The sequence below is a fragment of the Cervus elaphus genome, chromosome 22 (genome assembly GCF_910594005.1).
Source record: "Cervus elaphus chromosome 22, mCerEla1.1, whole genome shotgun sequence".
Classification (NCBI taxonomy): domain Eukaryota; kingdom Metazoa; phylum Chordata; class Mammalia; order Artiodactyla; family Cervidae; genus Cervus; species Cervus elaphus.
Genome location: NC_057836.1, coordinates 51,730,835 through 51,754,894, shown reverse-complemented (window position 1 = coordinate 51,754,894; position 24,060 = coordinate 51,730,835). Strand labels below are relative to the sequence as shown.

At 47.3% G+C, this 24,060-nt stretch overlaps 1 protein-coding gene across 2 annotated transcripts in view; it reads left to right on the top strand.

Annotated features, from left to right (window-relative positions):
• The window catches only part of STAB2 (stabilin 2), a 174,634-nt gene extending 151,898 nt beyond the window's left edge, over nucleotides 1-22,736 (top strand). For both annotated transcript variants that reach the window (XM_043880899.1, XM_043880898.1), the window contains 11 exons: nucleotides 949-1,142; nucleotides 2,180-2,321; nucleotides 6,763-6,896; nucleotides 8,835-9,000; nucleotides 9,146-9,252; nucleotides 12,924-13,043; nucleotides 13,808-13,948; nucleotides 16,855-16,962; nucleotides 17,784-17,912; nucleotides 18,848-18,964; nucleotides 22,230-22,736. In XM_043880899.1, the coding sequence (XP_043736834.1) occupies nucleotides 949-1,142; nucleotides 2,180-2,321; nucleotides 6,763-6,896; nucleotides 8,835-9,000; nucleotides 9,146-9,252; nucleotides 12,924-13,043; nucleotides 13,808-13,948; nucleotides 16,855-16,962; nucleotides 17,784-17,912; nucleotides 18,848-18,964; nucleotides 22,230-22,280 (1,409 nt within the window). In that variant the 3' untranslated portion in view covers nucleotides 22,281-22,736. The remainder of the gene's footprint in view (nucleotides 1-948; nucleotides 1,143-2,179; nucleotides 2,322-6,762; nucleotides 6,897-8,834; nucleotides 9,001-9,145; nucleotides 9,253-12,923; nucleotides 13,044-13,807; nucleotides 13,949-16,854; nucleotides 16,963-17,783; nucleotides 17,913-18,847; nucleotides 18,965-22,229) is intronic.
• The last annotated feature ends 1,324 nt before the right edge of the window (nucleotides 22,737-24,060 follow it).

Here is a 24,060-nt window from a genome sequence, read left to right as displayed (position 1 = left end):
TTACAGAACTGAGATCTTGCTACTCCCGCTACTTTATCATCTGCCACGAGGCAGTCCAGAATTGGCTCAGCACCCTCAGTGGCAGCAGAGACCCAGATTCTGTCTGTCTGCTCTGCCAGCCTCGGGCCTTCTGTGCTCACATTCATGTTCTCAGCCAGAAAGGCAGAGGAGAGACATCAGAGGGTTTTCCAGCTACTCCTGGGGCTGGAGCTCATCTATTAGTTAAGTTGAAATTTGGAGGATTGTGAAAACAAAAGTTGAGAGGCAACACAAAAGAGTGGGGGAAATGTGGGCTTTGGAATCAAACCACCCTGGGTTTAAAACCAACCCCGCCAGTTGTAGCTAGTTTGCTCTGAGTTTCCGTTTCTTCATCTGTAGAATGTGGGTAGCAGCGTCTGTGTCAGAGAGCACTCAGTAGTGCCTTAACCCTACACACACACACACACACACACACACACACACACACACACACACTATGTCCTAACATTAAAAACCCAAACTCATTAGAAAACTACTGTCAAAGTGAAGCCTAGAAGTTCGTGATTAAAAAGGGCAGAGGTGGACAGATATCCCCAGGCCTGGTCTATTAGGGCGGGGTCCCCACCCTCCAGAATCTAACACCTGATGATCTAAGGTGGAACTGATAAAGTAATAATAGAAACAAGGTGCATAGTAAATGTAATGAGCTTGAATCACCCTGAAACCAACCCCCAGCCCCTGGGAAGATTGTCTTCCATGGAACCAGTCCCTGGTTCCAAAAAGGTTGGGGACCGCAGTGTTAGGGTGTTAGCCACAAGACTCTAGTGTGGCAAAGGCAGCACAGAGGCCTCCATGAGGCGCTGACATGTGGGGGCCCATTTCCTCGCCCGCTGTACCTGGTCCTGGGGTGACCCGCACCCTGATCTGAAGCCCCTGTTACACAGAGTCTAACTTCCTCTGCTCTCGCAGTTGTGGATTTCTGCAAACAGAACAACGGCGGGTGTGCAAAGGTCGCCAAGTGCTCCCAGAAGGGCACGAAGGTCTCCTGCAGCTGTCAGAAGGGCTACCAGGGGGATGGTCGCAGCTGCACGGAGATCGACCCCTGTGCAGACGGCCTCAACGGCAGGTGTCACGAGCATGCCACCTGCAAGATGACCGGCCCGGTGAGTCTCTGTCCCGGGGGAAATGGGGGGCGGGGTACCACCTGGGCCTCCCCCAGCCTGGCTTCTCCACTCAGGTCACCCTTGGCCTCTTCCCAAGCCTTCTTCCCACCCAAGTCTATTTCTCTACTTCTTGATAAGTCAACAAGCTGAATACAAAGTAGAACCCGATGCAGGAAAAGGACCTTACTGGAAAAACTGGTTAGGTCCACTTAAAGTCTATCGTTTAGTTAATAGTAACACACCAACACTAGTTGTTTAATTTTGACAATGAACTGTGGTTAGGTAAGATGTTAACATTAGGAAAGACTGGGTGGAGAATATAAGGGGACTCTGCATCTTTTCTATAAATCTAAAGTTATTCAAAATACAAACCGAAAAAGTTAGTAAGAAGTGGCAGGAAAAGTGCACTCACTCACACCTTTTCAGAGTGCAGTCAGTGCCCTGTTGCCCCTTTCTCTGATGGGACAGGAAGATGGTGGGAGATGATGTCCATTACGGCTACAAATGTGAACTCAACAGTCAGGCAGCCTCTGAGTCTTGGCTCCTGGCCTGATGTGCTGTGCAGTCTGGGGCTGGCTGCTTAACCTCTCTGAGCCTCAGTTTCCTTAGTCACAAATTATGAGCCTCATAACAATGCAGACCTCACAGGATCATTTGTGGGGATTAAAGGAGATCATTCATTGGCTCGACAAATGGCCATCAAGCACCTGCTATGTGCTGTTGTAGCTGTCAGGGATGTAGTGATCGAAAGTTTATACATGATGGAAGGAAGAGGCATGCTCAGTTCTGAAATCAGGCCAGTGTGATAAAAGGGACCAGGAGACGGGGTCTCCCTGAGGAAGTGACGACTGAGCTGGGATGTAAAGGAGGACGCTGCATCCCGAGTCTGGACAAAAGCGAGACAGAGCAGTAACTCAGCTCCCACTGGACGGGAGAGGCACCCTCTGAGCATCTCCTACGCTGGATGGAAGCCCGTGGAGCACAGGGGATTCCGGGGGCCCCGAGGAGAGGCGTTTTCATCTTTGCTCTCCCCCTAGGGCAAGCACAAATGTGAATGTAAAAGTCATTACGTGGGAGACGGGCTGGACTGTGAGCCAGAGCAGCCGCCCATCGACCGCTGCCTGCAGGACAATGGGCAGTGCCATGCCAACGCCGACTGTGCCGACCTCCACTTTCAAGGTCAGAGTGATCTTGGCCCGAAGCGCCTGATCTTCAGGGTTGGGGAAAGAAGCTCTGTAAGAGCAAAAGGGAAAAGTCTTAAAAACTGGGACCGAATAGCCCATGCATTGCCCGGGAAGTGGTGGGCTTCTGCAGTCCAGGGGCAGAGCGCTCGGAACTGGACTGTGGGCGTTAGAACCAGGAGGGGCTCACAGGGCAGCTGCTCTACTCACTCTTCCCTGGTTACTTAGCAACCCTTGCCACTGAGGATTGGAACTGAATCTGAGGAGCATAAGATGTTAAATAACAAAGAGATAGTGCCTGCCACAAGCAGAGCAGCTGTTTCTTTGTAGTTGTTTTAATAATAGCACATCAATCAGCATATATGCATTCACTTCCAAGGATGATTTGAATGGCTTATCGTAAACCCACAGGTAGAATCACACTAAGAATCATAACACACAATAAAAAGCCAGGTAGCACTGCAGAGATGTGGGTGGTGGGGCATCTTGACCCCTGATGGAGAAAAGCCAGCCGGGACCCACTGGTGGAGTTCTGAGCCCAGGGCGAGGAGGGACTGCAGTAGTTCAGAAAGCGATTCAGAGCACCGTGCATTGTGGCCAGTCAGGATTTACTGTTTGTTTTATAGACATGGTAATTTTAGTGGCGCAGCTTTCTGACATCTCAATAATAACTGTTGACTTTAACACCTGCTACGTACTGGCTTGGTCTGTTTGGGTTGCTGCAATATAGCCCAGGTGGCATATAAACAACAGAAATTTATTTCTCAGCTCTGGAGGCTGGAAACCTGAGATCAGGGTGCCTGTGTGGTGGGGTTCTGCTGAGGACTGTCTTCCAGGCTGCAAACCACTGACTTCTCCTAGTGTCCGCACAAGCAGAAGGAATAGGGAGCTCTCTGGGGTCCCTTTTATAAGGGCTCTGCCCACTCATTGTGGTTCCAACCTCCTAACCTAATAATCTCCTAAAGGCCCCACCTTCTGATATCATTGTTAGCAAATCAGGTCTCACTGCTCACCACTTACAAAATCAGTATTCACAAACGTTGGTAGAAAGAAAAGGTACCAGCAATCTGGGGAGGTGGTGGGCTCAGTGTCCCCCCTCCCCAAACCAGCCTCCAAAGATTCTGCTTGGCCATGAAAGCTTTTAAAGGGAAACAGGGACATAATCTCAGTTCATCATTGAGATGAGGGGGGTCAGAGCTGTCACTATCCCCCACTGTGTGCAGGCTGGTCAATTTCTTATGATTTTTTCTTTAGATGCTCTCTTGTTCACATAGTCAGTTCTTGAAATGACTGAAGGGGAAGCTAGGGAAGAGATCTGGTCATCTGTTAATTACTTATTCTTCATTTCTACTTCTTTGATTTACAGAAGAAACCAACACATTAGGCAAGGTATTATGTGATCAAAATATTTGAAAGCTGTGCTAGGGTTGGAGATGGGTAGAGCATGGGGATGCCTGGTTTAAGGTTAGTGACAAGACAAGGGGGCCTCCTGCAGAGAGCTCTGCCTGCCAAAATCTGCTTGCTTACATGAGATAAATTGCTGTCTTCTGTCTTACTACTTTTCTTCCCCTGGTTTTATTAATCTTAAAAGGGCCTCAACTGCATTGGGAATCTCCTTGCAAAAAGAGACCGTGTCATATATTGTCATATATCTTATGTATTTCTCCTGCTTATATACCCTCTATTTCATCCCCCAAATGAGTTGGGAGGGGTCTTATGACTTAATGCATATTATGGACTGAATGTTTGTGTTCCTCACAAATTCATGTGTTGAAATTCTAACCCTCAAAGTAATGATAGAAGCAGTCCTGGGCAGGAAAGAGCTCCCTTGGGGACTACAGCTGAGACTTGAAAGATGCTTGAGCTGATTAAGCACAGAGGAGCTGGCAAGTCATTTCTGCTGGGGGGACTCGTGGACAGCAGAGAATTATCAGTGGTAGCTGGAAAGGATGAGGCAATGAGGGGGTATGGTGTAATATCAAGGCTATGGCCCCAAGGTAACAGGGTCTCTCCTGGGGAGAGGAATGATACCAGGGAGAGACCGGCACTCTGTAGACATGGAGAGTGAAGAAAAGGAAAGGATCCACCATAATGTAAGGTTTCCATCTTCAAAGACCAACTCAGTGATGGTGTTAAAGCAATCTGGGAGATGGGGACCCAAGAACCTTGAGAGCTTGGTTGGGGACATTCTGTGTTCAAGGTGATTGTGGATCTTCCAAGCTCTATCACAAGGTGATGGTAGAACTTCAAAGCAGAGATTCTGTAGGCACTTGCTATATAGGATGGGGTCAAGAATGATCAGCTGGGATAAGAGATGTTGATTCATGAGTCATTTGTGGAATCAAGAGATACTTGGGTTTTTTCTTTAGAGCACAGTTCATTTAGCCAGTCCTGCCCATTCCCACAGCTCACAGAATCTATTCATTGCCTAGAGCATCACCCATCTTCTCCCAGGGGCTTTACTCTTCTACTTTATTATGAATACCAAGAAAACTATGGTAGTGATACTAAGTGACCAGGAGTCACATTTGGATCCACCTTCTGTTGTAGCTGAGTGGTTACCCTTAGCAAGACAAGACGGCATTGGGATAATGGCCCAGTGTCCTGGTGGATAGGTCACAGAGTCAGTCATCACACACTCGGGGAAGTGCCTAGTCTCACATAGTTCAGAGGGCAAACCAGCATAGCCTTTGAGGTAACCAGTTTAGCGATGTGTATGGAAAGCAATACGACAATTCATGCCAAGACTCATAGTGCCATTTCAAGGGACACATCCTGTAGGAATAATCTAAGACTTGAATAAAGGTAACCTGGTGGCTCAGACAGTAAAGAATCTGCTGCAGTGCAGGAGACCTGGGTTTGAACCCTGGGTTGGGAAGATCCCCTGGAGAAGGGAATGGAAACCCACTCCAGTATTTTTGCCAGGAGAATTTCATGGATAGAAGAGCCTGGCGTGCTACAGTCCATGGGGTCACAAGGAGTCAGACACGACTGAGCAACTAACACTTTCACTTCTCACCACCCAGCATTACCTAACATCACAAAAATGAGAAATAACAAATTAGTAAATGATGATCAAATATACTGTTATGTCCTCTCAAAGGCACAATTAAGAATTGTGTTGTCATGGCAAGGATACAAGGCTAACCATTCCTCCCCAAGCTGTTCTGCTGGTGTTTATGTTCCATATCTGGCTGACAATATTATATGGCCTGTGAAGTGAATATACTGTTGACTATGGTCAAAGAAGAAAATCTTGTGGATTTCCTGTTGGTAAAGAATCCACCAGCAATGTAGGAAACCCTGGTCAGGAAGATCCACTGGAGAAGGGATAGGCTACCCACTCCAGTATTCTTGGGCTTCCCTTGTGGCTTAGATGGTAAAGAATCTGCCTGCAATGCAGGAGACCTGGGTTTGATCCCTGGGTTGGGAAGATCCCCTGGAGAAGGGAAAGGCTACCCACTCCAGTATTCTGGCCTGGAGAATTCCATGGACTGTATAGTCCATGGGATGACAAAGAGTCAGACATGACTGAGTGACTTTCAGTTCACTGGTTTGGACTCCACACTTCCCCTGCAGGGGGCATAGGTTTGATCCCTAGTCAGGGAACTAAGATCCCACAGGCAGAAAAGCCAAAAAGAATAAAGAAAACCTTAATCTTAGCTCTTTTGGAGGGTGGAATGACCCTTTTAGTAGCATCTGATAATGAACTTGACAATATAAAAATGTGACTTGGTTCTTGATCTATTTCTGATCTCTGCGTTAATTGGTTTAAAAGAAATATATATTTTAAAGTGATGAATATTTTCTAGTATCTAAGGGGAAAATGGCTTGAAAACTTTTTTAAAGGCATAATGGCAATCAGAAAATACATAGGTTCCTTGGCAGAAACTCATTTTAATGTATTTTTTTTTCATGGCTGTGAAGTTCACAAAAAGTGTTCAACTAAAAGTATCAAGGTAAAATCATGTTGTCAGAGAAAATGTATAATATAGGAAAATAATCCTCATTTAATGTTATAAGAAAGACTTCTAAAAACTATATATGCAGCATACTGCCATATTTGTGATATATATGACACGCAAATGAATAGGAAAAAAAACTGAAAGGGTGAAATTACATCAAAATTAAAAGTTACAAAAATAAAAATTCTGGACAGAAGTATATTAAAATGTTAGCCATGGAGTAATGATTATTTCCAGAGAGCACGAAGATAGGTGATTTTTATTTCTTTTCTTTTCTGTGTGGCCCAGATTTCCACCTTGAACACGTGTACTTTCATAGTTAGAAAAGAAATAAGTATTTTAAACGACATCTCAAAGGAGAGTGACATCCCAAGAAACCCTGGGATATGGCCAGCCCTCCACTTTGAAAATCTCTGCTGGGAGCACTGCCAGCTGAGGTGTGGGGCTGAACAATTCCTCTCCTCCCCCTTCTAGATACCACTGTTGGAGTGTTCCATCTACGCTCCCCACTTGGCCAGTACAAGCTGACCTTTGACAAAGCCAGAGAGGCCTGTGCCCAGGAAGCTGCAACCATGGCAACCTACAACCAGCTCTCCTATGCCCAGAAGGTGGGTTTCTAGTCTGTGGGCGCCATGCAGGCAGGGTCTTCTGGGTGTACGTGGTGCGGGGTGGTGGGGCGCTTCCTCTTAACACAGGGGAGGCTTCGGCTGTTGCCTTCCTGGAGCGGGGGGTTCGGGGAGCTCCTGAACTGGGGGTCTGTCCACTGGGGGTCTGTCACATGTCAGCACAGAGTGGGCGCTTCACTGACATCATCCATTCTTAACATCCCTGGAGGTAGGTGTTCCTACTGCCATAAGATAGGGCAGCTGAGGTTCGGAAAGGTAACGTGCCCAGCGTCACCCAGTCACGAAGTGGCAGACCCAGGATTCAGTGTACCCCAACTCAAGTCTGCTCTCGATCATGACGTCCAACCACCAGGGCAGAGGCACCGACGTGGGCACCGCACGGCTGGAAACCAGAAGGAGATCAGTTGCCCACAAGCCTAGGGTCCCTGAGCCCAGAGGCAGCCAAGTGTCTCTGGAATAGCCCAGGTTCTCTACGCCTGGGGGCATTGCGAAGGGCGTGCAGAGAAACTGCCCCAGCCATCAGCCAGGTAGGCGATGCAGCTCTGGCCAGGGTAACTCTCTCGGCCTCTAACGTCAGAAGCCCAGCCCATTTGGAAAGGTCAGCAACTCGGAGTAGGCTGCTGGTGTGTGCTCACAAGGTCACTGCCCATCCTCATGATTTTACTGCCCTTCCTCCAACCTCCAACATGACCAGATCTTCAGACCTGACGTTTCTTTACAAGGAGCAAAGCCCTTGATGCCAGGACCCAGCATCTTGGAGGGTCAGAATTTCTTGTTTCTCCTTCTTGCTCGAGCTTCCCAGGTGGCTCAGCAGTAAGAATCCGCCTGCCAGAGCAGGAGCTGCAGGAGACTTGTGTTCAATTCCTGGGTTAGGAGGATCCTCTGGAGGAGGAAGTGGCAACCTGCTCCAGTATTCTTGCTGGGATAATCCCATGGACAGAGGAGCCTGGCGGGCTACAGTCTATGGGGTTGCAAAGAGTCGGACACGACTGAGCGACTGAGCATGCGTACGCATGCCTGCTTGTTCATTGTGTGACCTCAATCAAGGCACTGAAACCCCTGTCCCACCTGGGGTAATAAGGTAATAAAGGTAATGAGCCACACAACGGCTTCCCCTGTGGCTCAGCTGGTAAAGAATCCGCCTGCAATGTGGGAGACCTGGGTTTGATCCCTGGGTTGGGACGATCCCAGGGAGAAGGGAAGAGGTTGCAAAGAGTCAGACACAACTGTGCAACTTCAAAGGTAATAAGACAGAGTGACTGACTCACATGGGAACTCAGGTTTTAAGATTAAGAGCTCTGGAGTAGAGTGCCTGGGCTTGAACCTCAGCTCTGCTACTTGCTGACTCTATGACTTGGAGCAAGTTACTAAACCCCTTTTGCCTCTGTTTTCTCAATTATATTATAGAGACTTTTTTTAAGGTTCTATCGCAAAGGGCTGATGTAAGTGATAAAGGTTTTGACACATGAAAAGTGCTTGCAAAAGGACCTGGCCCAGAATAAGCTCTCAGTAAATACTATGATGATGGTGATGGTGATGCTGGCAATGAGGGTGATCATGATGAGGATGATGGTGATCAATTGGAGTTCCATCAACCCATAAGCAGAGAAATTTGCACCTAGAGGTAACGAGCTAATTGTAAATCCTTTCTCAAGAGCAGAGGGAAGAAGAATGAGTATGAAGGACTTGAGCACTTACAGGGAAGAGAAGGCACCACTTTCATCCATCCAGTGGCTCAATCAACAAAAATGTAATGAACACCTACTATGTTCCAGGCACAGGGGTACAATAGGCAAAATGAGCTATAACTCCTGACTCCATGGAGTTTTCGGTCTGATGGGGGCGTCAGACATTAGCCACAAAATTCCACAACAGATATGAAATCACAGCTGACCGACATCCACATCTTTGTCTCTACAGGCCAAGTACCACCTCTGCTCAGCAGGTTGGCTAGACAGTGGGCGAGTAGCCTACCCCACCTCCTATGCCTCCCAGAACTGCGGCTCTGGGGTCGTCGGGATAGTGGACTACGGGCCAAGAAACAACAAGAGCGAGATGTGGGATGTCTTCTGCTACCGGATGAAAGGTAATGGCCCCAACCTCGCTTCAGATTCCAGGCCACACAGCTGCTAAGCCATCCTCAGCTGGGCCGGCCGACCTCCCAGCATGAGATGGGGTAGCCAAGACGCCTGCCTCACCAGTGGGAGACTCTGTGTGTTTCTGCCTTCCAGATGTGAACTGCACCTGCAAGGTGGGCTACGTGGGAGATGGCTTCTCGTGCAGTGGAAATCTGTTGCAGGTCCTAATGTCCTTCCCCTCGCTCACAAACTTCCTGAAGGTCTGTACCACATCTGTTTGCTTTCACCTTGGGTGGAGGGGTGACCTCAAAGCAGATATGAGAAAGTCTAGTCCTTGAGAGAAGGTGGAGGCTCACAGTCAGGGTTGAGAGTGTGGACACAGCTGCACTGCCCAAGTTTGACGCTTAGATTTGCCACTTGGTGCATCACCTTAAATGAGCTGCTTTCCCTTCTGGGCCTCACTTTGCTCATCTGTAATATGGAGATGACCCAATCTCATCGGGTCATTGTGACAAATTAATGACTTGATATTGGTAAAGTGCTTAGCCCTGGGGCCAGCAGATGGAAAATGCTATCCCGGTGTTAGCTGGTAACTCATCCATCTGTCTGCGACTACAGCAGCTTCAGAGTCTGCCCTGTAGGAATAAATTGCTCTTTTGTCTTCATGGACAGGGTGGGGCACAGTTAAGTCTGCCTGGTGATCACCCAGTGGCCAAATTCTCAATATACAGTCAACTTGCGTTTTTCACTGCAGTTTTTTCTTTAAAAAAAAAAATTTAGTTTTGGCCATGCTACATGGCTTACAGGATCTTAGTTCCCCAACTAAGGATCAAACCCACACCCTCAGCAGTGAAAGCACTGAGTCCTAACCATTAGACCACCAGGGAACTCCTGCACTGCATTTGAAGTCACTTTAATATTCTACAAGTCGTGTCCAATGAAGAGAAAGCCCCTGTTAGAGGGGAATTGGTATTGACTATGGGAAGACTACACAGAAGAAATATATAAAAGAGATCTTCATGACCCAGGTAACCATGATGGTGTGATCACTCACCTAGGGCCAGACATCCTGGAATGTGAAGTCAAGTGGGCCTTAGGAAGCATCACTATGAACAAAGCTAGTGGAGGTGATGGAATTCCAGTAGAGCCATGCTGTTAAAGTGCTGAACTCAATATAGCAGCAAATTTGGAAAACTCAGCAATGGCCACAAGACTGGAAAAGGTCAGTTTTCGTTCTAATCCCAAAGAAAGGCAATGCCAAAGAATGTTCAAACTATTGCACAATTGCACTCATCTCACAAATGCACTCATCTCATACACTAGCAAAGTAATGCTCAAAATTCTCCAAGCCAGGCTTCAACAGTACATGAACCATGAACTTCCAGATGTTCAAGCTAGATTTAGAAAGAGATCAAATTGCCAACATCCATTCGATCATCAAAAAAGCAAGGGAGTTCCAGAAAACTATCTACTTCTGCTACACCAAAGCCTTTGACTGTGTGGATCACAACAAACTGTGGAAAATTCTTCAAGAGATGGGAATACCAGACCTGAGAAATCTGTATGCAGGTCAAGAAGCAACAGTTAGAACCAGACATGGAATAACAGACTGGTTCCAAATTGGGCAAGGAGTACATCAAGGTTGTATATTGTCACCCTACTTATTTAACTTATATGCAGAGTACATCATGAGAAATGCTGGGCTGGATGAAGCACAAGCTGGAATCAAGATTGCCGGGGAAAATATCAATAACATCAGATACGCAGATGACACCACCCTTATGGCAGAAAGTGAAGAGGAACTAAAACGCCTCTTGATGAAAGTGAAAGAGGAGAGTGAAAAAGTTGGCTTACAACTCAACATTCAGAAAACTAAGATCATGGCATCTGGTCCCATCACTTCATGGCAAATAGATGGGGAAACAATGGAAACAGTGACAGACTTTATTTTCTTGGGCTCCAAAATCATTGCAGATGTTGACTGCAGCCATGAAATTAAAAGACTCTTACTCCTTGGAAGGAAAGTTATAACCAACCTAGAGAGCATATTAAAAAGCAGAGACATTACTTTGCCAACAAAGGTCCATCTAGTCAAAGCTATGGTTTTTCCAGTAGTCATGTATGGATGTGAGAGTTGGACTATAAAGAAAGCTGAGCACCAAAGAATAGATGCTTTTGAACTGTGGTGTTGGAGAAGACTCTTGAGAGTCCCTTGGACTGCAAGGAGCTCAAACCAGTCAATCCTAAAAGAAATCAGTCCTGAATATTCACTGGAAGGGCTGATGCTGAAGCTGAAACTCCAATGCTTTGGCCACTTGATATGAAGAACTGACTCATTGGAAAAGACCCTGATGCTGGGACAGATTGAAGGCAGGAGGAGAAGGGGACGACAGAGGATGAGATGGTTGGATGGCATCACTGACTCGATACACATGAGTATATGCAAGTTCCAGGAGTTGGCGATGGACAGGAAAGCCTGTGTACTGCAGTCCATGGGGTCGCGAAGAGTCAAACACAGCTGAGTAACTGAACTGAACTTATCAAAGAACTGAGCTTTAATATTAATAACAGCAATAATAACAATAGCTAACATTTCCTGTGCATTTTCTTCACACAAGGCATTCTCTGAGTCCTTTCAGGTTACTTTTCACTTGCTTCACAAAACATAAGCTCTATAAGGGAAATTATTTTCTCTGTCTTATGGCTAGCATATAGTAGGTGCTCAGTAATGCTTGTTGGACAGAATAAATCCTTATGCAACCTTATGAAGTCACTTTTGCCATTATTCCCATTTTCCAGATAAAGAAACTGAGGCTTAGCAAGGTCAAGGACACAGCCAAGGAGAGGGGACGGAGCATAAGTACAGGGCTTGTAGGAACAGGGCAGAAGCTAGACCAAGGACCCCAAAATAGTGAGTCTTTGTCCACAGACGAAAGGTATCCACTTAACTAGCCTAAAAACTCAGGGTTACTGTAAATATTCTAAAGATGAACACCCAAACCAATAAGTATGCTGTGTGGGAGTGTGGCTTGTGACAGCATCTCAGAGAAAAGACTTTGTAGAACAAAACCCACTGGCTATGTGCCCTTCAGCAAATTCTCAGCTTCTCTGGGCAGCAGCAGGGTTCTCTACACGATGACAGTGCTGAACTGGGAAGTGCGATTTCTTAAAATCTGTTCAGTGAATATTTGTTGAGTACTTAACAATGTGCTTGAGATATATCAGTGAACAAGACGGACAAGAAACAGAATAAAGAAAATAGTATTGAATGCTAGAAGGCAATCTAGACTATGGGGGTGGGGAGGGGACCCACAGGGTTCCCATGTTGCCTAGAGTGATGAGAGAAGGCCTTAGTGGGAAGGTAAGAAGTAAGCAAAGTGTGGACGGAAGAGAGGAAGTTAGCCATGCAGATTTCAGGGAAGAACATTCCAGGCAGAAGGAACAAAGGCAGAAGGCAAAGGATGAAAGGCAGGACGTTGCTGAGCAAGCCTGAGGAATGTCAAGGAGGCCAGTGTGGCTGGAGCAGGGTGAGCAAAAGGACAGCGGGGTGCAGGGTCAGAGGAGCAAGAGTCCAGGGGGTTTGGGCCTCATGGGCGCTGCAAGGACTTTGGCTTTTCCTCTGGGTGAAGTGGGCGCTTTGCAGATTTTTGGCAAAAGAAGACTGGAATTCACTTAAGATTTCAAAGACTACACAAGCTGCCTTGTTGAGAATGGCCTGTGATCTGGCTGTGTCTTAGGACCATAGGATTTATCAAGGAAAGGAAAAATCCTCCTGAAATTTTCCCAAGGGGCAGTCAGAAAGATGAGCAGGTGAGTGGCGGCCTGAGCTGGGGTGATCATCAGGAATAGTCCCAGAGGGGTGATGCCACCCTCTCCAGCCAGCCCCTGAACACCACGCTGACCCTTCTGACCACTTCCTTCCTATCCCCAGGAAGTGCTGGCGTATTCCAACAGCTCAGCCAGAGGCCGGGCATTCCTGAAACACCTGACTGACCTGTCAATCCGAAGCACCCTCTTTGTGCCCCAGAACAGTGGGCTCTGGGAAAATGAGGTGAGCTGGGTTCCTGGTATCTGTGTTTAGTGCTTCTAGACAGTATCAGTTATCACCTCAATAACGCAATGTCACAAATGACCCCGCAGTGCCGTAGCTACATTTATGGGCTCACACACTGCAGATCAGCTGGCAGTTCTTCTGGGCTTGGCCAGGCATGCTTGCGTGTCTGGCCATCAGCTGATGTAGCCTGGCCTGTCTGGGACTCTGCTCCACAGGGCTCTCACGCTTCAGCAGGTTAGCTCAGGCATGTTCTTCTGGCAGAAAATGCCGGCACTTTCTAAGACCCTGTCTGGTCTCATTTGCTAACATACCACACACCCAAAACGTCAGGTGGCTGAGCCCGAAGCCAGAGTGAGAGGCCTTCAGAGTTATGTGGCAAAGAGCAAGGGTACAGGGCGAGGTGAAGAACTGGGGCCAGGGATGCAACTGGTCTACCACACCGACCTCCTTCATGTCGAGGCACACAGAGGAACTGACAGCGTTTATTAGGCCCACCCACGGGCTCCAACAGCCTCAAGCCCTTATCCCACTGAGGGCTGAGAGAAGCAATACCTCTGCTCACTTGTTACCCACTAAGACCCACTCCTCCCAGGACATCACTGGGAAGCTGTGCTTAGACCATTCAAATGACTTTCATAGTGGAGGCAGAAAAGCCAAGGCCTTGAGAAGTGATTTTTTTTCCTGTGTCATCCTTATCATGAAAACAAAAAACTACTACTTGACTTTTAAAGGCCATTCTTATGTCTCTCCTCTCCTCTCAGACCTTGTCTGGGCGGGACATAGAGCACCACCTCTCCAGCATCAACATCTTTTTCTACAATGACCTTGTCAATGGTACTACCCTGCACACGAGGCTGGGAAGCCAGCTGCTCATCACCTCCGGCCAGGACCAGCGCCAACTGGTATGAAAAGTCTTCTGGGTTTACTGGGAGAAATGGAGATAATAAATGCAAAGTTTCTAGCATAGAGTAGGTGCTTAATAGATGGTGACACTTATAATGTGAAAGAAACCTCTAAAGCTGCAGTAAGTTGGTACCAGCTGAAGACCAGAACACACCATACTGACTATCAGGCAGCCCCTACCCCTTGAGAACTAAGCCCCTGGTGACCGCCAGCCCCAGAAGCTGATAAATGAGGACCTATAAATGAAACCATGCTAAAGCTGTCTGATTCTCTGCCTTTATTTCTGTCAGATTGTCAGCCTATCCCAGGTGTTAACATGTGAGCCTTGAAGTCAAGTGACCCTAGTATGTCTGCCACTTACTCTGCTCTAGGACTTTAGGTAACTTGTCTGAACTTCTCTGGGTCCCAGTTTCCTTATCTGAAAGACAGGGATGTTGGTGATGTGTTGATGATGGCGATAGCATCATATGTTAATGATGCTTATGATGGTAACAGTGATATTATTTTGATAATGGTGGTATTGATTATTTCGATGATGATAGTGGGGATGATGGTGGTGGTTGTGATATTAGAAGTGATAGTGGTGGTGGTAACATGACCATGATGTTCAAATCATAGGCTTTTTAAAGTATTCTTTCAACTGAAGTATAGTTGATTTACAATGTTGTACTAGTTTTAGGAGCACAGAAAGATGATTCAGTTTTTTATATATATATTCAGGTATACATGTATTTTCAGATTCTTTTCCTATATAAGTTATTACAAAATATTGACCCTCTGACCAACTGGTGGCTCAGACAATAGCACAGGGAACCATATAGTTCCTGTGAGAAGGTCCCTTGGAGAAGGGAATGGCTACCCACTCCAGTATTTTTGCCTGCTGAATTCCATGGACAGAGAAGCCTGGCAGGCTACATACAGTCTATGGGGTCGCAAAGAGTCGGACGTGACTGACACTTTTTTCACGTTATGTATGTTAATCCTGTACTCCTAATTTATCCCTCCTCCCACCTTTCCATTTTGTTACCCATGAATTTACAGAAATAGTCTATGAGTCTTGTAGTCTAATAGTCTATGAGTCTTGTAGACAAGTTCGTCTTTTTCTTTGAGATTCCACGTGATACATACAAAGTGTAACTTTCTGACTTACTTAGTAAGATAATCTAGGTCCATCCGTGTTGCTGCAGATGGCATTATTTCATTCTTTTTATGGCTGAGAAAGATTCCATTGTCTATTTGTACCACATCTTCTCTATTCATTCATCTGCTGACGCTCATTTAAGTTGCTTCCATGTCTTGGCTACTGGAATAGTGCTTCCATAAACATTAGGGTGTGTGTATCATCCTGAATTATGGCTTTCTCTAGCAGTTTGCCCAGGAGTAGGATTGCAAGATCATGTGGTTGCTCTACTTTTAGTATTTTGAGGAAGTTCCATGCTGTTCTCCGTGGTTGTTGCACCACTTTATATTCCCACCGGTGCTGTGGGAGGGCTCCCTTTTCTGCACTCCCTCACCAGCGTTTATTATTTGTAGGCTTTTTGATGATGGCCATTTTCACTGGTGTGAAGTGCTACCTCATTCTCATTGTAGCTTTGTCAGATCATATGCTTTTATGGAGATTCAGGGATTCAGGGATTTTGATGTGTGATAATTGTATCTAACATGGAGCAAGGGCTAAATGAATATTTTTTTATAAACACTGTCTATTTTTTAAATTTTTATTTAATTATTTTTGGCTGCACTGGGTCTTCATTGCTGCATACAGGCTTCTCATTGCAGTGGCTTCTCTTGTTGTGGAACATGGGTTCTAGGGCACATAGGCTTCGGCAGTTATGGTGTGTGGGCTCAGTAGCTGCGGCACACGGGCTCAGCTGCTCCAAGGCATGTGGAATCCTCCCGGGCCAGGGATCGAACCGGTGTCCCCTGCACTGGAGGTGGACAGACTTCTAACCATTGCACCACCAGGGAAGCCCTAATGAATATTAATACTTACCTAATAAATGATATTTATTATTGAAGATCAGTAGTTTAGACCAGTGCTTCTCAAACTCTAACAGGCATTTAAATAGCCTATGAGTTTGTTAAAATGCATATTGTAATTCAGCAGGTGGGTTGTGGGGCCTCAGGTTCTGCATTTGTAATCACCTCCCACATCACGAGGACAGTGGATCACACTTTGATTAGCAAGGAATTAGATGGCCTAACTGGAGAAGACAACGGCAACCCACTCCAGTACTCTTGCCTAGAAAATCCCATGGACAGAGGCGCCTGGTGGGCTGCAGTCCATGGGGTCGCTAGGAGTCGGACACAACCTGAGCGACTTCACTTTCGCTTTTCACTTTCATGCACTGGAGAAGGAAATGGCAACCCAGTTGGCACTCCAGTATTCTTGTCTGGAGAATCCCAGGGACAGCAGAGCCTGGTGGGCTGCTGTCTGTGGGGTCGCACAGAGTCGGACACAATTGAAGCGACGTGGCAGCAGCAGCAGATCACTTAACATCCCTTTCTAACAGTGTGGTGTGATGCTCACAGCACTAAGTCTGGAGTTGAGGCATGGGGTTTGCCACCTACTGCCTATGCGATCTTGGTGTGTGATCACTAACTATGTGATCACACCATTTTCCTTCTGACCCCTCATCTGTTAACAAGCAGGCTGGATAGAATGACCCTCTGGGTTCTCTGCAGCTCAGAACAGTGTGTTGGCACAAGAACTACCAATGTGCTGTGTTCTGGGCTGTGCAGAGGGCGAGCACACGTCCCACACTGCCTGTCGGTGAGGATGGGCCTGAAACCCAGGCTCCAGGACCTCAGGGAAACTGGACACCTTTCTACCATGGAAGGGCTGCCCACATGGAAAGAATCAGATGGTCAGAGATCTCCAGCAGCCCTCTTCTCGCCTCCCTAGGAGACCAGGTTCGTCGATGGAAGAGCCATTCTGCAGTGGGACATCTTTGCCTCCAATGGGATTATTCATGTCATTTCCAAGCCTTTAAAAGCTCCCTCTACCCCAGGGGTAAGTATCCAGCGTTCCTGGTAAGGAGGAGCCTCAGTGTCCACTCCCCAAGAAGCAAGCTTCTCCTGGATGCCCTGTCCACCCCGTCCGTGGCAGCTGGCCTCAGGGACGCCCAGCCCCCAGCCAGTGTGTTAGTGACATAACACCTGTCACCACCAACATTTGCTGAATGTAAAGGGCAGGATGTGCCCGTGGAGAAACCACTGGAAGGGAAGTGAAAATCCTCAGCCCCTCCACTTCGTAACCATGTGAACTCAGACAAGCCCCAGAAACATCATCGAGCCCCATTTTTCTAATCTGCAAAATGGAGGTCACAATGCCTTCCTTCCTGGGTTCTTGGAAAGACAATGAGTTAATGTAAAATAATAAAGACAGTTCCTGGCACATGCTTTATAAGAGTTGGTCAGCTGGCTGTGGTCAGTGGGCGGTGATGTTAGTTTTCTAACTTTGTTCCAAAGGTATGAAGCTCCAAAGCCACGCTGGCTTCAAAGCCCCCCTCGGCCACTTGTGGGCTGTGTGACACTGGGCAAGTGCTTACCCTCTCTGTGTCTCTGTTCTCCCATATAAAAAGGGGAACAGTAGAAACTGTTCTTAGCTCTTTGTGTTATTATACATTTAAATGGATTATTTTATGTAAGGGGGCTTAGAACAGACCCTGGAAGTAGTGTGGGCTAGACACACATGGACAGCTTTCTCATTATTTTTAATCCCAGCCGGCACAAGATACCTCAGGAAAGCCAGAATTGGGTGGGCTCCGGGAAGCACGCCTCTTTGGGGAAGTCACCAGTTCTGATGCCAGCCACTGGCCTTTCTGTGTTTAGACTTCAGGCCACACCGGCCTGGGAACAGGGGTGTTCTTTGCCATCGTCCTGGTCATCGGAGCCATTGCTTTGGCGGCATACTCCTACTTTCGACTAAACCGGAGGACGATTGGCTTCCAGCATTTTGAGGTGAGACAGAGAAAAACAGGACCATGGGGATGGGGGTCCACTCTGAAACCCAGCCCCTGGCTCTGGGCTACTCCAGCAGACCGGCTGCTTCAGGGGGCTCGCTGAGTGCTTGGCACACATTTTCTGTCTCCTGGATGGGGCCTCTGCCCCAAAGAGGTCAGCAGTGGCAGCCCCAGGGCCCTCTACCTGACTGAGTCAGGGGATGGAGGAGGGCAAAGAGCAGCCAGTAGCCCTTCATGCCAGAGATTTGGCTTGGAGCCAAATTCGTTAGGAGCCTAGGAGGCCACTCACCTTGGAGGAATCACAAGACAAACTTCAGTGCTGACTCTGAGGGTGGGGACACCCTGGGGGCCGGCACAGCCAGAGGCCTCAGGTCACAGCCAGTGAACACACTGGCCCTATTTGAACAGCTGAGCTCACATTCAGGTCAGCGGGTCTCAGCTCACCATGGGAGACCCTGCAGGCCGGATATGGCTGCAGCCTGCAAGCAGTCGGTCACTTCCTTCTGGCAGATAACCTGCATAAGCATTATATACATCACAGTTAGCAAAAGCGCCATGCTGCCCGATTCCTTTTATATGAAGTTCAAGGACAGGCAAAACCATTCCAGGTGATGGGAGTCAGAAAAGCAGTTACTGTGAGTGGGACCAGATACTGGCGGGCAGGGGGGCGTGAGGACACCTCCTGGAGGACAGAGATGCCCTGCATGCTGATTTGGGTGGTGGTCACACATGGGTGAACATATATAAGAAGTCATTGAGCTGAACACTTAAGATTGGCGCATGATATTACATCTAAGTCAGATCTCAGTAAAAGGACAACAGAAAGGCTCCCGGAGGTGGAGGGGGTGGGACGTGCCTTAGCCTCCGACTTGGCTACAACGCCCCGCCTTGGGGATTTGTGGCGCTCAGCCCCATGCTTCTCTGTCCGAGCAGTCAGAAGAGGACGTTGGCGTCGCAGCTCTTGGCAAGCAGCAGCCTGAGAGTATCTCGAACCCCCTGTACGAGAGCGCAACTCCAGCAGGCCTGGGACCTTCCTACGTCCCCTTCACAGTGAGTTTGTCTTTTCATCTAAAACAGGCTCAGCTGGGGAGGAAGCAGGACAATGATGTCTTTCAGCAGAACTGTGGAGAGCACTACGCCAAGAAATCTCACTTCTAGGACATGTCTCCAGGCTACAAGCCTAGAAGCAAGCTGGGTGAAGCCCTGTGGTCGTTCTGTGTTCTGAGCTCTCCTGGGTGGATGGCAGAGGCGTGCATCGGTTAGATCTAGAAAAGAACTCGGGGGTACACAACCCCAACCTTGTGACCAGGAGATGAAATCTTGGGCTGAAGTCTGCCACAACCACTGACGAGGCAGCAGGCACAAAGGAAGACCTAAAACTGCTTCAACATTTACACTTGTTGTCCGGGATTCTTCTGCCTATTGTCAGAGCAGCTTCTTGCTTTAGGAGCTCCGTCTCTTTGATGAGGTCTTTTAGATCTAGGGGCGTGGGTTCTGCTCTGGTCTTCCAAGAAAGGGCCACTTGTTTCTAGAATTAGTGACCCTTGAGCATGGATGGAGCCGCCACTGACCTCAGTGCTGTGGCAGGGAACCCCATTCACATTAAATGTGCAAGACACACTCTGCCTATATTACCAGATCTGGACTGAGAAGCTAAGAGTGAGATAAGAGAAAACATATTGGTCTTTGCCCCAGAGCTCATAAACTCCTGTGATTTCCTAAGTGGTAAGAATACTAGGGACATCTTTTGTTCTGAGGAGATTCTGGGTTGGCTTCTGAATAGGGGTTGGTCACCAGAAAGAACAAACCATGATTCGAAGGTTGGGATTTTTCAGCTCCACCCTTCACCCTCCAGAGAGAGAGAGGGGGGCTAGAAATGTAGCTAACAGTCGATATGAGGAAGTCTCCCTAAAAATCCCCCCCTTTTTTAAAATGTATTGTGTAGCTATTACAGGTTTTCAGTTTGTAGTTACTGTGAGGTTTGTTATGGCTGTCCATATAGAAACAAGATTATCCTAAGTTGCTGGTCTTTTAATTTCAAATGCATCTCCAGTATCCGGCATCTGTGCTCCCCTCTCCTCTGCCTGCTGCCTGCTGGTTTTGATATCACTGTTGTGTGATATCCATCATTTACCGGATGTTTGCCTTTACCCATCAGCTTTTCTAGTCATGATTTTGTTTCTAGTTGTGGCCTTGTCCACTTAGAGTAGTTCCTTTAGCATTTGTTAAAAAGGTGGTCGGGTGGTGCTGAATTCTTAGCTTTTGCTTGTCTGCAAAGCTTTTGATTTCTCTGTTAAATCTGAATGAAAGCCTTACTTGTAATTTTGGTGTTTTCGTAAGAGGTGAGCTCACATCCTTCTATTCCACCATCATCCATAAAATCCCAATAGTAGGGGGTTCAGAGAGCTTCCAGGGTGGTGAATATATCCACACTGGGAGGGTGATGCACCCAAACTCCACGAGGCAGTGGTTATATTGAATTTTTATAAGTTGGCACTGAAACGTTACAATATTTTATTCTACCATTTCAAGCTTGTAGTATGCAACATTTGTTATTTTTCTAGTGAACGAAATGCAACTATCCCATGGTTCTCAGTGCCTGTGGTAGTAGATTTAATATATTTGCAATACTGAAAAATAATCAGATCATAAATCCTATTGCTTTTTAATCAAACTCATGTAAAAGTTACTAGTCCAAATTGCAAGGCCAAGTTCAGCTAAGCTGCATTTATTAACAGCCTATTTCTGTAAGCCTGGTGATATGGAAATCAACCTCATTTTAAAAGCAAGCGGGGAAATTACATTCTGTTCAGTGCTCTCCATGGTCTCTCAGCTGTCTGGCCTCTCCTCGGGGCTCCATGAGCACCGTCCATGGAATACTCACCTGAGGCAGGTGAGAGTATCCTAAGAGGCAGGACTCAGTTCAACCTTCCTAATCAGACCAGGTGGCAAAAATGTTCCAGTTACAGGAATCCTAAGCTGAGGGTACCAGCCCCAAATATGCTTTATCCTCACGCCTTTTATACTGAAGGGGCAGATGTTGCCTCTAGACGACCTGGAGCCAGTCCACACACTGTGAGCATCCGTTATGTGAATGGACAAAGCTGCGGTCTGACCGAGCCACAGGCAGCAGGAGGTTCAGGAGGCCGCCTCCGGACTGTTGCTTCAGATCAGACCCAGTTCAGGGTGCACTGCCCACCGGAAAGGATTCTTTTTGTAACCAGAGTAACAGCCCATGTTTTGTGGGGTGGTTTTATTTTCCTTAGAATAGTATCTAACTTAATTCACACACCTCCCTGTCAGGTAAATATTATTAGGCCCCTTAATAGATGAGAAGAATACTGCAGAGGTGAAATGACTAGTCCAGGGCCACATACCTTCAAGCAGCCGCGACTGTACCCACGTTCAGGCCACGAGCCACAGGTCAGCAGCGTGAAGCCACCCTCGCTCCCACCAGACGTGTTCACAAGAGACTGCAGGAAAAAGAGTGTTTGTAGGCTGAAAGGGAGGAAAACGTTTTCCTTGACCCTCTGATGATTCGTGGCTGGGCCTGAAAAGTAAACTGGTAAAGACAGACTCACAGAAGAGCACATATATTTTAGTGAATGTTTATGTATACGTGGGAGCCTTCATGAGAAAGTGAAGACCCAAAGAAGGGACCGGGACAGGAAGCCTTTGCACCTTTTAGACTAAATGTGTGAGGAACTGACGAGACAGCGCTGAAGCCAGAGGCAGTAAGTGATGAAGCAGTCACGAGGAAGATACGGGTTAGACAGCAAGGTCTGTTTGGATAGGTTTCTTGGCCCCCAACTCGCCAAAAGTGATCTATCTTCTTTCCTCTAAAGAAAATTTCATGAGAGAGTTTTATTACCTGTTTCAGGGGAAAAGGATAGGGGGCAGAGTTAGTCAGAGTGACCTTCCTGCTTCTGTCATTTAAAAAAATTCCTTTCAGTTTGACCTTTAACAAGCCAGGTTACTGTACTGGGGGCAGCAGGTCGTGAGGGCCTTCCCCAGGGCTTCAGTGGTGAAGAATTCACCAGCCAATACAGGAGACACAGGTTCGATCCCTGAGTCGGGAGGATCCCCTGGGGAAGGAAATGGCAACCCACTCCAGGATTCTTGCTTGGAAAATTGCCTGGACAGAGGAGCCTGGTGGGCTACAGTCCATGGGGTCACAAAAGAGCTGGACATGACTTAGGAACTAAACAACAAGAAGTGTGTCCTAAACCCGCCGAGGCCTCAGACCAGTAGCCAATAGAATGCTCAGCCTGGAAGGATGCACCCTCTGCCTGCTTCACAGACTTCTCTTTTCCAGGACCCTGGCGACCAGCAGCTGGACAGCAGTGACCCCCTAGGGGCGCTATGAGGGCTGGACCTGCCCCATGCAGACATCGCCGCTGCCACCCGGGTCCCTGGGGCCACCTCAGGAAGGCCATCAACTGTGAATCCTCAGCCCCAGCTGACTGTGGGAAATGTAAGGTCCTTTAACATTTCAAAGTCCGGAGCACTCAGGCCGTACCTCATCTCTTCGGTTGACCCAGGGGATAGTCTGTCTCTGTGGGTGAGAGACCATGTTCAGCCCACCCACCACCCAGGGGACTGGCTCCCTCCCTGACCCTCTGCTATCTTCCCCAACCTCCAGTAGCACCTTTTACCTTTTGCCCAGCACTCTAGTGACCATATCTTATTTCCCTGTTAGACTGTAAGCTTCTGAAGGCAGAGACCTTCCTCATTCATCTGTATCTTGGCACCCAGCAGTGTGTGGCATGTGAAATGTGCTCAATTACTGGTTACAGAACAGAAATAAAGTCAATGGAACAAATCCAGTATCTGGGGAAACAAATTGACCAGTTCCCATAGGAGGGGTCAAACTCTGAAAGTAAAATCAACTCATTAGGGCTCATTAGGGCTGTTAGTTAGCCAACATCTGCATTATGAGTGCTTCTTTCTTAATTCTATTTGGTTTGCTTGTTTGTGTGAAGAAGATATAATAACCACAAGGAGATACCACTTCACACCCATGAGGATGGCCATCCTTAAAACACAGACAAGAACAGGTATCCATGAGGGTGTGGAGAAACTGGATCCCTTCTACTCTGTTGGTAGGAATGTAAAATTGTGCCTCTACTGTGGAAAACAGTCCAGCAGTTCCTCAAAAAGTTAAACAGAATTACCATGTGATTCAGAAATTCCACTCCTAGGTACAGACCCAAGAAAAATGAACACATGTCCCTACAACAACTTATAGAGGTAGCATTATTAGTATTATTCATAACAGTCAAAACATGGAAACAAACCAAATGTCTACTGACTTACGAATGAATAACCAAACTGTGTCTTGCCACACAATGAAATAGCATTCTACCCTAAAACAGAACTAAGTACTGATACATGCAACACCATGGATGAACCTTGAAAACATGATGCTCAGTGAAAGAAGTCAGACACAAAAGATCACATACCATATGATTCCATTTATATTAAACGCCCAGAATCAGGCCAGTTCTTCTCCATGCAGGACTCTGTGCAAGGCTGGATGACCCTCAAAAGGCCCAAAGTGGCCTCTCCATCAATGTGACAACCAAGTCCCTCCAGCCCACCCACCACCCTTTTGCAAGCTACCCTAGGGGTAGCACTGGCCAGGCTCGAGAGCCGTCTCTGGGAAATGTAGATGGGAAAGGCTGGGATGAGCAGATCTCAGACCCTCCTCCATCGCCCTCACGGCCCAAACAACTTTGTTGCAAATCATCAGGGTTTTTGCTGAGCCAAGTCCAAAGTTCAGAAGCCCCCAGAGTCTCAGAAGCTTCCTCACAACTCCAGGAAGGGAAGAAATGCCCATTTCAGGCAGAGGAACGATTTACCACCTCCTCTTGGGCAATGTGCCATGATGGGGCAATGCTGGCTCTCCAGGAACTCGCTCCCCGAGGGGACCGTGGGATGGATTCACTAGTGAGTCCTCCAACTCCACCATCAAGGGAACAGAAAGGTACATGATTAAGAGGAAAAACAGCAGGCACCCACGAAAGGAATGAATGAGATGAAGGTCCTGGCACAATGAGAGGTCAAGGATATTAAGTTTAAACACATTCAAACAGTTTAAAAAGGCTCTTCAAAATATATCCAAAACCCAACAGTGAACTGACTTC